This window comes from Schistocerca cancellata, unplaced genomic scaffold (genome assembly GCF_023864275.1).
Source record: "Schistocerca cancellata isolate TAMUIC-IGC-003103 unplaced genomic scaffold, iqSchCanc2.1 HiC_scaffold_823, whole genome shotgun sequence".
In the NCBI taxonomy this organism is placed as follows: domain Eukaryota; kingdom Metazoa; phylum Arthropoda; class Insecta; order Orthoptera; family Acrididae; genus Schistocerca; species Schistocerca cancellata.
The window spans coordinates 168,317-184,697 of NW_026046834.1; the positions used below are offsets into that span (position 1 = coordinate 168,317).

The following is a 16,381-nucleotide window of genomic DNA, read 5'->3' on the forward strand; positions in this document are numbered from 1 at the left end:
TCTTTTTTATGTGGTGAGCAATACCAATCATGTACCCTAAGGATACAGTTATAGGAGTTTGAACCCACTAATGTCATTAAATGGGCAGACACAAGCACTTCAATTGAATTTCACACATTGTAAAACCAAGCAACAAAATAAAATGCGAAAATACTCACCACCCTTGCATAATGGAATTGCACAGAAACTGTAATAATTTAAATCCATAGTTTACATTCTTTCATGCAGTCTGAATTTCATAAACTTAATGAGAATTAACATAATTACATAATACTGTACTGCGTTATGCAGCTGTAAGCAGCTTATATTCCTGACCTGCCAGGAAAATCTACAATAAGTTCTTCCTGGAGCAGTCAACACACGTCAAAACATGCAACACAACATTCTTATTGTTTAAGTATCAAATTTATGCTGCATAATTTTTAAGCTACTTTTTTTTTAAAGCCAAACTCATGTATTTCTTTTTAATCCAATAACTTGTCCCACTTCTGTAGCATTAATTTATTTTGACTGCTGTTTTCTTTGATACTCATGCACCAAACATTTTCCCTTCCCTCACTAACCTGGCTTGTGTATTTGTTGCAGTATAAAGTCTTAAGTCATAAACCTAACATCAGTATGAGCCATGTGACAACTACTTGGTGGACAATGATGTCTACTGGACTTTTGCATACACTACAGTCTTACGTAATATTCATGCTCATGCATGTTTTCTAACGATATTTGCACACCTTCCATTTGGTCATTGCCTCAGTCATTTTCTTACCACTTGTAAATCTTCAAATAGTTTTCTCGCTAAATATGTTTGCCTGAATACATGTCCCATCCAATCCCATTTCAATTTCATTACTGTCATTATCACATCTTTCACTTCCGTCTGCCCTCTGATAAATTTTGTTTTTCTCTCTCTTCCAGTAGTCCCCGAAAAGCATATCTCCATTATTTGTCAAGCAACCCTCAATTTTTGAATTTTTTTCATTTAAAGTGCTTGTCTCTCTACTGAAGTCACAACTGGTAATATTATATTATGAACTTTCAATATTGAATAAACCAGAAACTTTATTTTGAAAACTGTTTATTTACCAAAAACACTCACGGCCAGTTCTACTCTTCTGCTTTATTTCTACTGCTGTCCATCTTTAAGTGCTCTAATTACAACCATTCATCAACTGGTTCTGTGACTCCTCTGTTTGTGTGCACATTTTTCTTCTTGATTTGATGACTATACTTCATTATAGCCTTATAAAAACAGACCAAGTAGACTGACTTTTGGACTTGTTCTATTCACTGATGAATCTTATATGCACTAGAGGCAAATAGCATAAAGTCATCAGTGGAAAAAAAAGGAGGAGGAGGAGGAGGAGGAGGAGGAGGAGAAGGAGGAGGAGGAGGAGGAGGAGGTGGTGGTGGTGGTGGTGGTGGTTCATGGACCTTCCATTCACATGCAGTCCTTAACCTCAACTATATATATAACTAAAATAGTTAATATAGATAGTAGTTATTATCATAGAGGGAGGTGGAAGCAACTGCTGACAAATGAAAGTTGAGACAACAATGTGCAAATTACAGAAGAAGGGACATGATGCTGAATCAGGCAGGATTCAAGTATCTACCGCAAAGCAGAACAAATTAAATGCACCCAACAAATATTTAACTGGTGATATAGACCAGCACCAGCACCACCAAGAATTAGGCCTTTCAGCCTATTTTGTCTCAGAATTGTTCATGCCACCATTTGGGGACATTTAACGCTCCTCTTGCCAGTTGGGTTATACTGCATTGCAGCTTCAGTTAGCCTATCATTAAACATATGTTGGACATGGTCATTCCGTCTTCTTTCTTTCTTTTTTTCCCATGTGTTCAATGTTTAGTTCTTGTCTAATATCGGTATTTATTTTATGGTCCAACAATGAATATACCACTACAAAGTGAAGGACCTTCCTGTCTGATGATTCGTTTCGATGTAATTGATCAGATGTTAGGATCCAACATTCACTACCATACAGCAGCAAAGGCAACACTATTACTTTGTATGGTTTAATTAGTGTTTCTTTCTGTATGTTATGTTGTAATGTAGATTGTATAGTTCCAAAGAATTGTCTCAATCTGGCCAATTTTAGCTCTGCATCATATGGATACAACAACATGGTACAGATAAACATCAAGTGGTAATAAGTACAGCAATCAGTCACAAATAATGTTTATTGCAAATCCAGATTTTGATCACCGTGTGGCCATCTTCAGTGTTTAAACACATACAAAAAACCCATTACAATAAGGTGACATGCATCCTTTAGTATATGTTCAGTTGTATAAGTTTTACTTGTGAGTTAATAATAAAATACATAACAGCAGATATCACTTAAAACATTACAACCATTTATACATAAACACAGTCCCAACTGGACTATCAATGTCAAAGACTGAGTTCACACTGAGGCTGCTGGCTACCATGTATGTCATATCAGTTTACAGTGTCCTCTACATATGTGATGGATTGCCAAAATATATTAACTAAAAAAAGTCTCTGATGTTTTAAAGTTACACATACATGATAGTGACTGTGTGAGGTGACAGGTGGCATCAGTTAGTGCTGTACATTTTTAGTTACATATAGTTTAAAAATACAGTAAGTCCTATCCAAAATATCTATATTAATAAATTTATTTAAACAGTGTTAAATCCAAAGTGTTGATAACTTACCCATATAATTACATCAACAACATTTATAACAACATAGTGAACAAATGGCAAAAAAAAAATAGTTTCAATGTAGTGGACAACAGTAATAATAAGTGTATTTGTTTACCATACTATGATAAAATTAGCGACAGGATAACCTCGTTTTTAGAAAAAGAAAAGTAAATGTGGAATTTTGTACCACAAGTAAACTGGGTAGTATTTTAAAAACAGTATGGAAAAAAGAAATGTTTTCCATAGATCAGACACCTACAGAAGGGGATGTCCCAACTGCGATGTTTGCTATGTGGGACAAAATGATAAACGGCTTGAAGCCAGCTTTGGCAAACATGTCACATTTTTTTCAAAAGAGGTGGCAGAAAAAATCTAATCTCTCCGCAAGTTTGAAATTTTTAATATCAGGCACTATCTTGTGGGACACTGCTTAACCCTTTAACTGCTCTAGATGTGTTAACGCGCACGCCTTTGTACCTGTCCCTGTGTGCTCTGAACGTGTTTACACGCGCCACCAGTCCTTCTACCTGGCACACGTCCAGAGCACACAGGGACAGGTACAAAGGCGCGCACGTTAGAAGGACCAGTGCAGTTAAATGGTTAATTAGCAGGGGGCCACAAAACGTTTCCATTTTTTGAAATTATTTAAAAATCATTAGATTCAAATACTATGAGACTTCCAACAGACACATTGATCTGGCAGTAACGAACTATTTACGATTAAACTAATCCTAGATTGCACATGAGTACATAGTTTTGGTGGCAAATATATTACCCACAATTATACATGGTGTATCTGGAAGTTTATTAGTTTTAACACCAAACTGCATAAATAATAATGTATTTTTATGTGAAAACTGTGTGAAAGGACATTATAAAACAGAAAAATGTTGGGTCCGTTCGAAATAAAGCTGCTAGTCCAATAGCTTATAACACCATTTTTGTCTAATCTAATTCCTGTAGCTGCACTTAAAATTTGACAAATAAATTTATTAGTGTGTGTCTTCTGGATAAGATTTGCTGTAATTTTAAACTATAAGTAATTGTAAAAATGTACAATGATAACTGATGCCACTGGTTAGTACACACTGTCACCACCATATATGTATAACTGCAAAACATTATACACTGTCAGTACAAAAAAAACCACACAGTTGCAAATTTCACTTTTTTTATTCACTCAATGACTAGTTTAAGGCCGGGATCCATTTTCAAATCATCATAACATAGTCAAAAATGGTGTTTCCAAAAATGCAAAAACTATGTAAAAAATGTGCAAACACACTGCTCATTTGCATATTTTTGACATAGTTTTTGCATTTTCGGAAGTACTATTTTTGACTATGTTACGATGATTTGAAAGTGAGTTCTGGCCAGAAACTAGTTATCGAGTTATTAAAAAAATTGAGATTTGCAACTTTGGCTGGTTTTTTGTTGCACCAATTAACAGAAGTTCCTGGCCTACAATTATTACAGCATGCTGAAAGTTCGTAAATTGGACACTATTGTTAGTTACAACTGCCAGTTTGTTTTATGTATGTGCATGAGTTTTTAAAAAAGTATAAAATAAGAAATAAAATAACAAAACATGTGATTGTAAAATAAAGTCCATATAGTTTAGCAATGCCATGTAGTGGGCGCTGTAAACTGGTACGAAATAACAAGAAGCCAATGGCCTGTGTGAATTCAACCTTTGACATGGATGGACCAGTTGGGACTAATGTAAAATTTTAACTTGCATCTGCTAATACAAACTTTATTACTGACTCACACTTAACACTTACATAACTGTACACATAATAAGGTACGCATATTACCTTATTTTAACTGGTTCCTTATATGTTCTTTAGCATTGAAGATGGCCACACACTGAATAAAATCTGAATTTGCAATAAACATTATTTGTAACTGATTGCTGTACTTTTTACCAGCACTGCAGTCAGCAATCCATACAACAGCACTAGGTGTCCTCTGGCTACCCACAACAGCATAATGGAAACATAGACCATGCATGTATTTGTTTGTACTTATTTAAAATGGTTCAGTTAGCTGAAAAACCTGTCAGGTGGGAAATATATGCCATGATTCCTTTCCTGCCTTTGAAAGACAGGTAAGTTGCCAAAATGAATTAGTTTATTAATAATGTTTATGGAGGAAACTTACAGTGTGATTGGCTTGTAAGAAAAGAGGATAAATCATTCAAAGATGGCCATACTAATGGTCATGTTGAGGTGAAAAGTGGGTAACTACCTGTTGCTGCTGCTGTTATTAATTAAGGTAATATACTAATTTATGTAGGTTAGCAACTAACAGTAAGATTGGTAGGGGAAAGTTTGGTAAAGTGGACAGAACAGGAAAAGTGGCCATTGGATATTTACGCTCTGAACAGCACTGCTGCCTGCCAAGAACTGGTCACATTAGTTCAAAAATACACTGCCCTTGTTGTCAGTGAGATTGGCAGAGGAAGTGTGTTCCATTATTTCTGAGTAAAAACTTTTTCGTTTATGAGTTGCCTGAGGTAACATATTCATTTTATCATTCTTACTACCTCACTTGTATGGAGAGTAATAATTTTTAACACTATCAATGTTTAAACAACACCTTTTTGCCTGCAAACATAGTTCCTTGTTATTTATTTCAGTTTGATAAGTTTTCTACCCCAATAGGAGTTGGTTACTCCCAATAAAACACGCATAATACAAATGATAAAACCTGAATCCTTTTATATACAAAGCTCTCAGCCAACATGTCTGTTCTGTTGTATTTGGCCTAACACAAAAGTGCGACTGAAGACAGTCTGCTGCACCCAACTGGTTTTCTTTCGTACACTAGGGCATGAAGATGCCTACAATACGCACCAAGAAATCAGAAAAACAGACCTCGGACTCTGTTGCGATGGCACTGTCCACGATACCCGTTTAGGTATGGAAAACTGGCCATGTGTAATACATGTAGTTCCAACATATTATTTTCTTTTTCACTTGAAAATATTTGGTGCGATACCTTATAATACATAGAGTCAAAATGGGTAGATGGTTAGCTATTAATAAGTATGGTTTGGTGAAAATTGAAATTGTCTTTACATGGCCATTTTACCCCCTCCCCCATGCAGCCCAAGGTGTAGTCCTACGATGTCAATAATGGCTCTTAAGCAAAGCTATTTGATGCCTACTGATAGAGAGGATCTGATACTTTACCTGATAAGACATTTACAGGATAGGCAATTCTGCAAAAATACATCAACCAATGTTTCATATGTAGTGTTACTTCTGACACTATAAATGCTGAGTAACATCAAGACAAATGGCAACTATGGGAGCACTGTAGACTAAATCCACTCCACAGCTGGTTTGGCCAATGAGAGTGAGGGTAAAATGTCAGTACTTGAGTCAAATGTATAGTGTGATGCGAGGCCAAGTAACACACTCTAAAACAAAAACTACGCAGCGTGAAGCAATTATCCAAATTGGACAGAAATCGTTAGGTGTGATGCACATGTACAGACACAAACAATTACAATTTCAGAATAATTGGGCGAGTTATTCAAGATAAAGAGCTACACAAACTGAGAAAGTTGATAGCTTGTTGGTCCACTTCTGGCCCTTATGCAAGCTGTTATTCAGCTTGGCACTGATTGATAGAGTTGTTGGATGTCCTCCTGAGGAATATTGTGCCTAATTCTCTCCAATTGGCACATTAGATTGTCAAAACTGCAAGATGGTTGAAGAGCCATGTCCATAATGCTCCCAATGTTCTGAACTGAGAAGAGATCCAGTGACCTTGCTAGCCAAGGTAGGGTTAGCTAAGCATGAAGACAAGCAGTATAGAAACTCTCTTCAAGTGTGAGTGGGCATTATCTTGCTAAAATGTAAACCTGTCTTACCATGAAAGGCAAATAAACAGGGCATAGAATATAGCCAATGTACCACTGTGCTGTATGGGTGCCATGGATGACAACCGAAGGGGACCTGCTATGAAGAGAAATTGTACTCCAGGCCATCACTCCTGGTTGTCAGACTGCATTGTGGGTGACAGGTTAGTTTCCTACCACTTTCAGAGGTGTCTCCAAGACATGTCTTTGATGATCATCGGGGCTAATTCGAGGTAGGACTCATCACTGAAGACAATTCTACTCCAGTCACTGAAATTCCAGGTTGAAGATGTGTCTGGAGATGTCCCAGACAGCAGTGGGATACCTATCCAACTGCACATGGCCTGTCAACCACATTTTGTTGTCCTTCATACAAGCCATTCTGGGGTTACATTTCGGAGAGATAATGCCTGCCTGCAAACAGTGAGAGTTTCTATAGCTCATCTTCATGCTTAACACACCCTTCCTTGGCCAGCAAGCCCGCCGGATCTCTCCCAACTGAGAATCCTTGGAGCATTGTAGGCAGGACCCTCCAACCAGCTCAAGACTTTAGCACTCTAACGTGTCAATTGCAATGTATACAGTCCAGTCACATTAATGTGAGCACCGACTGAGTTCTACATCACAATGCCATAAACACTAACACACAACTGGTGACAGCACTGGAAGTGGACGGTACATAAAGTGTGTCTGGGGATGCAAAAAACAGCGCACTTTTTCTTGTAATGTGAAAACTGAGTGCTTTATTTGATGTGTGAAAGGGCATGATCATTGGCTTTCATGCCAGGGATGGAAGCATTTCCGAAATGGCTAATACTGTAAACTCTCTGTGTTCCACTGTCGTTAAAGTATACCATACGTGGTAAAATGGCACTATCCAAAACTGGAGTTGAGGCAACCAAAGGATATAGTTGACGGGCGTGAATGACACCTGCATAGATGTGTATGGGTGAACAGATGTGCAACTGATCACCCACCATCTGAAAGCAAACAACCTGCAACAAGGAGGAAGCATTACGGTCTGAGGAATGTTTTCGTGGTATTCCCTGGGTGATCTTGTCATACTGGGAGGCACAATGGGTCAACACAAGTATGCATCTATCTCTGGAAACCATGTCCACCCCTACATTCAGTTTGTTTTTTCTTGGCACGATAGCATTTACCAACAGGACAATGCAATGTGTGACACAGCTCTCAGAGACCATGCACGGTTCCAAGACCACCAGGATGAGGTTACCATCCCCACTCATGCTGTTCATGCCACAGATCCTCAGCCAAGAAACCTACCGCAACTGACCACAGCGCTGTAGAGTTCTCCGTATTCCTGTTGGTAGCTTCCACAATCTCATTGACTCTCTTCGTTCACATCTCGCAGCGGTATGCGCTACAAAAGGTGGTTATTCAGGCTTTTGACAGGTGGTCACATTAATGTGACTTGACAACACAGATCTCATATCAACACTTGTACGACTGTACTGCCTCACTGCACTTGGTTTGCACATTTGGCTATGCACTGGATGGACCAAAGGAGTCATTATTGGTTATAAGGGTACATGCTTACTGTGGGTCATTTGCTTGTGCTCCGTGATGGAACTAGAAATTCTGTATTATACTTTTGCTGGCCTAGTATATCTCAATAAAACTCAATAGTAAGTACACAAAATCCTTCCCCCTTAAACTGGTGCACAGTGGCAGAACTGGTACAAGTAGCAAAGGATTGTGAGTACCCTTAATATTGCCTCAAGGTGACAGTAGGGAAGTCCAGTACTCAGGAACAACGGGCATTGGGGCCAAACGTTTGGTGGCAATGGGTGGCAAGAGCTGATGCAACAACTGTTTGGGGAAATGATTGACCTCCACTGGTTCATCACTTATCGCTGCTGGTTGTGACCTCAACTAGGTGGATCTACAGCACAGGCACTGAGATAGTACGTATGACGAGCTAACGGATTAGTTGAGATACCTTGGCCAGGTTGGTATTGCATGTAACTATACTGTGGTAGTATAGACTTAGGCCAGCTGTAGTGCTGGTCTACTGTAGCTACTCGGTTGGGCCTGACATGGTTGTATCAGGGGTATGTAATCCCTTACTTGTCATAGCCCCAACTGATTTTAGTGTCGCACTAGTCGCTCCTGTCAGGCCACCACCTTGAACATAGGAAACCATTATAGCCAATAATGACTCCTTTGGTCCATCCAGTGTATAGCCAAATGTGCAAACCAAGTGCAGTGAGGTAGTACAATCATATAAGTGTGGATATGAGCTCTGTGTTTGCTGAGTAAGGTGTCTGACAGCTGTGCCAGGGTAAAATCTCAGCTGTGTGGTGAGGTGTAATGATGAGAAGCAGGTAAGCGTGTCATAGCTTCCTTGGAGGCTACTGTCATTGTCATCAATTTATTAGTGTGGGCTGTAAATATTCAGACCAGTCACTCCACCCTAGAGATAGACACTGATTGAAAAGTGATGATCTGAGGTGTATTGCTGTTACTTTAACAAAAGGGCATAATTTACCAGATGAACTGCAGGTCATTATCTGATACTACGCTGTGCGTCATCCTCTCAACAGTGAACATGGTTGGCAATGCCCCAATTGTAACTACGGCTTCCTTTGATTACATTCCAGGCAATGTATGGAAAATTAAAGAGCATGTCCCCAACAAATAATCACAAAACCAATTTGTACCTGCTCTCATGAATGATTTGGAGTAGAACTGGTGGGAGGAAATTGCCTTGCTGGTGCTGACCAGTTTTTTGTGCATAGTTTGCAGGGCCAGACTGCATGTTCAATATCAACATAAATGTCTGGTCAACATCAATCATGCTTTTCCATTGACTTCATCCTATATATCCCATGGTGCGCCTCATCTAGTATTAGGAGCTTGGTTTGAACCACAACCCAGAATGAGGGTTGTTTGTAATCCAGTGAGGGAAACAAAGTAGTCTGTTGTACAAGATTTGTAACTTTACAAAGGTGCTTCACCCAACTACGGTACACATCATTAGCTACTTCTCTTAGAAGTAGGTCCTGATCTGTCAAATTTGGCACTTGCTGGGCTATTGCCAGAAATTTTTCTAGTGGGTCTCAGATGTTTTCGATAAACTGAAAACAAAGTCATAATCGGGACTAGTGGAAAATGTAATAAGTTGTCAGTATTGGCATATAGAAAAGTACGCCTGTAGTGGACCTCACCGTAGTAACTGCTTAAACCAAGGCCTCCAACTAAGTTATTGTGCTGGTATGTCTGCATCTGGTCCTTACAGCAAAATTAATGTAATAAGGAGTAATTTGGTCCAGAAAAAAAGAAGCGTTAAGTTTTTTTTACATGAGAGCAGACTTCAAACACTTCTGTAATTTTGAAAAAGCTGCCAGGCTATTAGTATACTACATAAATTTAAGCCAATAGGAAGAGTACAAAATATGTGTGGCCCATGGAATGAATTTGCCGTAATCGTTTATTTTACCCAATACCAACCGGAGTTCTTCAAAATTTGGAGTAGAGAGATCATTAACTTAATCAACAAGGGCTGATATAGGTCAGAGACCGTCTCTGCTTAGTATGTAGCCATAATGGACACACCAGAAAAAAGTTACACTCTCTCTTTTTGCATCTGAATTTAATCTCTGTAAGTTCACAAAATAGGTGTAAATTTTTGAGATGTTACTTGCAAATAGCCCCTGTGTGGATGATGTAGTCAACATAATTCGCAGCTTGTGGCACCAACATATCATATCATAGCTGCTGCAAGTATCTCTGGAATATCACGGTAGCATTTGCAGATGCAAATGGAAACCTATTTAAGTGTATATTCAACATGGTCAAATCAATCCGAACACTTAATGATTCCACATAACTGTTTTTAGTAGATGTTTTGCAGGAAAAAGGTTAGTTAGAGAGCTCAAACCAAGAACTGCTGATAAATCAACAAATGAAACAGCTTGTTCCTTCGGAAATTCCACATTCAATTGTACAGTTAGGTACAAACTGTGACTTGGTCAACTTTGAATTTTGTCTAGCTGTAGAGAAAATATTAAATGAAGTGCCTTGTGAACATTAAAATGTCACATATCAGCATGTGAGATTTAACGTGACAGAATGAAAAGTTCCTAGGAGAGGATTTTGTGATGTCATTTTGGCCTGTACAGGAAAATTTGTCCTACGGCACTCGTAGGTGTGTGGAATCAGTGCATATAAGAAGGTGATCCTTTGTGTACTTGCATACAAATTGCACAGAAAAAGATTCCAGCAGGAACACATTCAGACACTTCTTCATTCCATGCCACAACATGCAGTGCACGCAGTTTCTGCAGCAAACTAGAATCTAAAACTCAAGAGATCATGAACAGTTACTTAATCCCAATCATTTTTCTATTTTCATAGCCATAATTTTTGGTAAACTAATTTCAGTATAATCATCCTTCACAGTGTTGGAATTTTCAGAAACATTATTATATATGTTAATAATGGTTAGTTTGATTTGTCTTTGTAGGTGGTTCAGTACTGTTCTGTCTAAAATTCATTTGTACTACAATGTTTGCAACATTTCACTAAAATGAAGACTGACACAACATACCAATGCTGAAATGGTTCACAGCTACAAAAAATGGCTGGGTCCATTCCTTTCCAGCTCAATCAAAATACATAATTCAGAAAACAAATAGTAAAGAAGTATATATACTTTCTCTGATAAAGTTGTCAACGGATGTAATAAGCCACAAAGTTTTAAGTCCACAACACTAATTTAGCTATAAGAATAATTTTCATAGATATTTCAGACCATAATTTAAAGTATGCCTATTTGTTGACTACAAATACAGATAACTCTGACCATTGACTTTTTAAATATTTATTTATTTCCTCAAACTACTTTTTGAGACTAATGAGGAATGCACAAGTTGTGTATTTATTTTCGTAGCATGATGCTGGATACTGGCTTGCGGCAGTATGGGCAGTGATGTACTTAATATCGACCTGGAAGTTTCCATTTTAATTACATACTGACCACACAATTAACTTTATACTGCAAACAGTGACTGCCATATAAATCTACCAGTATCGGTTGTACAACTACTATACGGAAATGAACATATATATATTAAAAGTGACTGGTCACAGTTACCTGTATTTATTTTAAAATAACACAGTAATATCTTCTAAAATGTCCATAAATGACAAACGTAATCTTAATATGCCTCATAAATGTTTCTACACTTGCAACTGGGTAAAATCACTGTCGTTTTAATATGAAATAACTTGTATGATTTCAAAACAATGGAAATGATGCACACTACTTTACATTTAATATCTTGTACAGTTATTCACATTTGTTACACCTTGCATACATCCACAGACAGTAAACAGTACATAGTACACAATAGTGATGAGAAATTTGAACAACATTAATTCTACACTAATCAAGCCTACTCACTTGAGACTACATGAACTATATACATTGTGGCAAAGGTGTTCACAATGGGGGGCAGGGGAAAATCATACCTGGTGCAGATGACGCAGTAACCAATTGACGTTGAAAGGAGGCAGAACGCCTGGTTTTAGATCCCGGCCCTTTCGTTAACATGCAAAGCAGAACAGACACCATATTAAGGAAGTGAGTATGGGTCACATCAACAATTGCAAGACAATAATTCAGAAGACGATACATTATACAGCTCAAAAAGGAAAGTTTATTCAGAATTGTGATTAGCCTACATATGAAGATAAGTAAAGCTACTGATGATGGTTAAGCAAGCAAACATGCAGACAGATATACAAGCAAGCAGCAATGTCACTGGATGATAGAGTGTAAAATATCCACATCAAGCCACACACAGCAGACTTTGAAATATCTGTGAGTTTCACATAAAAATATATTAGAAAGCATTTAGGATACAGAATCCATTTTGTAAATTATTGTGATACACCAGTAACAATACATTACCTGGAAACTTCACCACCATCCAATCTTAACCAGTTTAATGTTCTTTTTAATATTTAAATTGTATTAATGTGAACACATTAAGCTAGACTGTGTTACAAGGATAATCCCCCCAACCCACCCACCCACCACACACACACACACACACACACACACACACACACACACACACACACACACACACACACACACACTTCCACCTTTTAGACACCTGTATATTCAGTGAGCAGTACATACAGTGCACTCACATAAATGCATTTAAATTATCAGGACAACAGTACATTAGTTTTTACACATGGTAACAGAAAATATCTGCAATGACAACGGCATTTAATCATAAATGTCAGCTTTTTATAAAAAGTTCAAGTTCTTTCATCAATTTCACTAGCGTGAAAACTGTCTCTGAAGAAAGTATTCAGTACGGATCCTAAAAGCTCAGTGACATTAGTGTTGGAAAATAGTAGACACACCAAACCAAAATGTAATGTCATATCTGCAACAGAACAAAGAACTCAACTCCATTAAATGACGTCCATTTCTTCTCAATATTATCAATCCTGCAAATCTAAGGCAAAGCATTCATTCCATTCCCTCAAAGTATTTTCTTTTATATATATTATTTAAATGCAAGGACTGATTTCTTTCATTACTGTGAGCTTCACACTGTAAAGGAGAAATAGCATGCTGTCCTTGTAATCAACAAATTTAAAAAAATGCCCAAACTGAAAATTATGAGTGTGCCAAAATCTCAGCATCTATCTAATATAGAACCAGAAAAATCCAGTAAACATTAAATATAAATTACTCATGAAATAACATGCACCTGTTTGCTCATTCACAATACCTATTCAAGTAACATGTCATCCAGGTACAGCCTCGCAAAAGCTGAGTAATATAGGAACATAAATTTATTATTGATGACAAAAAAGGTAGTTGCGGCAAGATCCATTTCCTGCAGTGTAGTCTTTTTGTCTACAGACAAAACATATCAGTGCTCATATTACAGATCATCATATAAAATATAGTAGATAAAATATTTTTTCTCACACGAACGAAATGAACATACCAGCAATGAGTTAGTAACAAATTTGTTTCTCACCTGGTGAAATTGCTTTGCCTACTCCAGACCTCACTGAAAAACTTGCAGATCGCTGTCTTCCAGATTTCGGCTGAAAATCACACACATTACCAATGAAATGATTGCATTCAACTAAAACATGTATTATATAACAGTAACATCAATTTTCATTCATGTGTCAGATGAAATGTTCAAAATAACACCATTAACTGGAGGTCCGGAAATACAGTTCAAAAGTAGAGATAAAAATTTCTCAGCAATTTAAAACTGTTCTTCTCTTACTATCAGCAAAATGCTCATGAAATTTGTAAATTTTTCCCACAGTCAACAGCACTGGTGTGTTCTATGGGTTGCTTCCAAAAGTTGTGGATTCTACTGATGACAATGACAATTAATAACACTACATAAGTATAACAGAGAAAAAATAGCCACCCTCAAGTGATATTACACTTATACCGTGTAATGTGATGTCTAAACTCACAATGGTCTCAATTCAGCAATGAAGAAAGTCCACAGTTTCTTCAGGAATGTCATAACCAGCTGAAGCCACTCAATGATTAGATCCTGTAGAGAAACCAAATTCAAGGAGATGTTGATAGCTATGTCTGACATGATTTTCCAGATGGTTCCAGCATTTCATGGGTCAGCTGAGGTGCAAGAGGGCGCCTGAGTGAGTAATGCAAATTTGTGGGCTCAGGTCACTGTATGAGTAACACCAAAACATCACTGAACCATTTTCAGCCTGAACTACATCCTCAGCACACTGTGAGTTAAACATATCAATGGGCCATTGGTGTTCCCAATGTCCTGAATGATTTGAAGAGAGAAAAATCATGTCTCGTCAGACCACAGTACGTGCCACAGCCAGATACTACGCAGTTTCTGTGTTCTTTAGCCATCGGAAGAAGTGATGTTTCATGAGCTACTGTGAGCAATGGCCTTTTGTGAGATGTCTGACACCCAAGTGCCCACTGCATTTTATTCCTCTCTCAATGTTTGCTAGGAAATGGCTGACATTGACCTGCACTTAGTGACAGTAACAATACCAGGTGTTAAAAATCAATAAAAACAGTCTCGATCACATTTTCGGATTTTTTATTTGTTGGAAAGTGGTTTCGACCTTTTCCTCACACCATCTTCATGCTTACACCTCCTTTATGGCTGCTGGTGGCAGCGGTCACTGCAGTGACAACAATACTTCTATGGATCTTGCTCTGTCTGCTGCCACCAGCAGCCATAATGGCGGTGTAAGCCAGAAGATGGTCCAAGGAACGGGCCAAAACAGGTTGGCAACAAATAAAAAATAAGAAAATGTGATCAAGACTGTTTTTATCGATATTTAACATTTCATACTGATCACCGTGCTCCAATCAAGAATCATTTCTACAATTGTAAATGCCAGATGTGTATGAAACAGATTATTGTTGACAATGCATGACACTCATCTTCAGTCCTGTCCATTATGTCAGTGGTGGATGGTTGCACAACTGCCTGGCACCATTTCTACAACATTTACAGCACTCCAAAGAGCTCTAACATGCCATTTTAAGAGGGTGATTAACATTGAGTTTATTAACAATATTATTATTATTATTATTTTAATAACATGTTTTGGGTTATTACACGAGTTAAAAATCCATTATTCTACACAGTATTTCTGGACAAGTCTTTATCTCCAAGTGTTACAAATCAGTGCTTTTGTGTGTGCTCACTATTTGATCTTATAGACTGAGTTTTTGATAGTGACCGCCCCCCACCCCACCCCCCCCCCACCCCCCCAACCCACACACTTATAGCAGAATTTGACTCCTCAATGTCTGTCTACACTCTTTTACACCCATTTTTTTATCATATTACCTCCCACTACTGCATGAAATGTATATGTCCTACATGTCCTCTGGCTCTGATGAATGAGCGCTAAACCCCAAGCCTTGCGTGCACTGAAATCCCATTTGTGTTTTTCTATGTCCTTGTATCAGCAGACTCCTTACTTCCACTGTCCTGTAAACTTCAAGCTTGCTTCACGACGTTTGTCCTGCCCTATTTTGTTTCATTATGATACACTAGCAGCATTTAGTGATACCTTCATTACTTCCCAGTTTCAGTCAAGTATGTCAATGATTTTCTTGCAAACCACCTTAACTCTTTTGATTGTTTCAGATACGGCATCCCACATCAGTGTGGAATGATGCATACACCCAGTTTTCAGAGGCCTCAATTATATTTAACTTTACTAAGCAGTCATTTTATGTTCATTGGTTGGGACTGAATACAATGCATGCAGTGTTTCCAGAGAAGACAATAGAACCTTTTTTTGGGACAGCATCAAGTGGATAACAGATTCATTCTTTTTCTTCATATTTCTCAGTCTTTTTTCGTAGGTTCAGTTCATTTTGGCTGCAACATTCACTCAATTTGATCTAAATAACCATTACATTAGAACATTACTTGAAAGTGTTGTAGTGTTTTGACAAGGCTCTTTTCAGAATTAATTTTCACTCTGCAGTAGTGTGTATGCTGATTTGAAACTTCCTCACTGTGCCTGACCGGAACTTGAAACTGGGACCTTCGCCTTTCACAGGCAACTGCTCTACCAGTTGAGCACAACTCACAACCTGCCCTCACACCCTTACTTCTGCCAGTAGCTTATCACCTACCCTCAAAACTTCACTTAAGACTCTCCTTGTATAACTGTAAGCAAGTACCCTGGATGAGAGTGCACAGCAGGTGATTTCTTTGTGACGGGTCATTACAGTTCAAATTGTGGAGTAGGGGTTGGAGAGTGTGGATTTTCTATACACAT

The 16,381-nt window shown here is 38.0% G+C and overlaps 1 protein-coding gene across 1 annotated transcript in view; it reads right to left on the bottom strand.

Annotated features, from left to right (window-relative positions):
* The window catches only part of LOC126143531 (CLIP-associating protein 1-A-like), a gene marked incomplete at its 3' end in the record, with an annotated part of 235,094 nt that overhangs the window by 163,269 nt on the left and 55,444 nt on the right, over nucleotides 1-16,381 (bottom strand). The window contains 2 exon segments of the mRNA XM_049915437.1: nucleotides 12,062-12,130; nucleotides 13,600-13,669. Of these exon segments, the coding sequence (XP_049771394.1) occupies nucleotides 12,062-12,130; nucleotides 13,600-13,669 (139 nt within the window).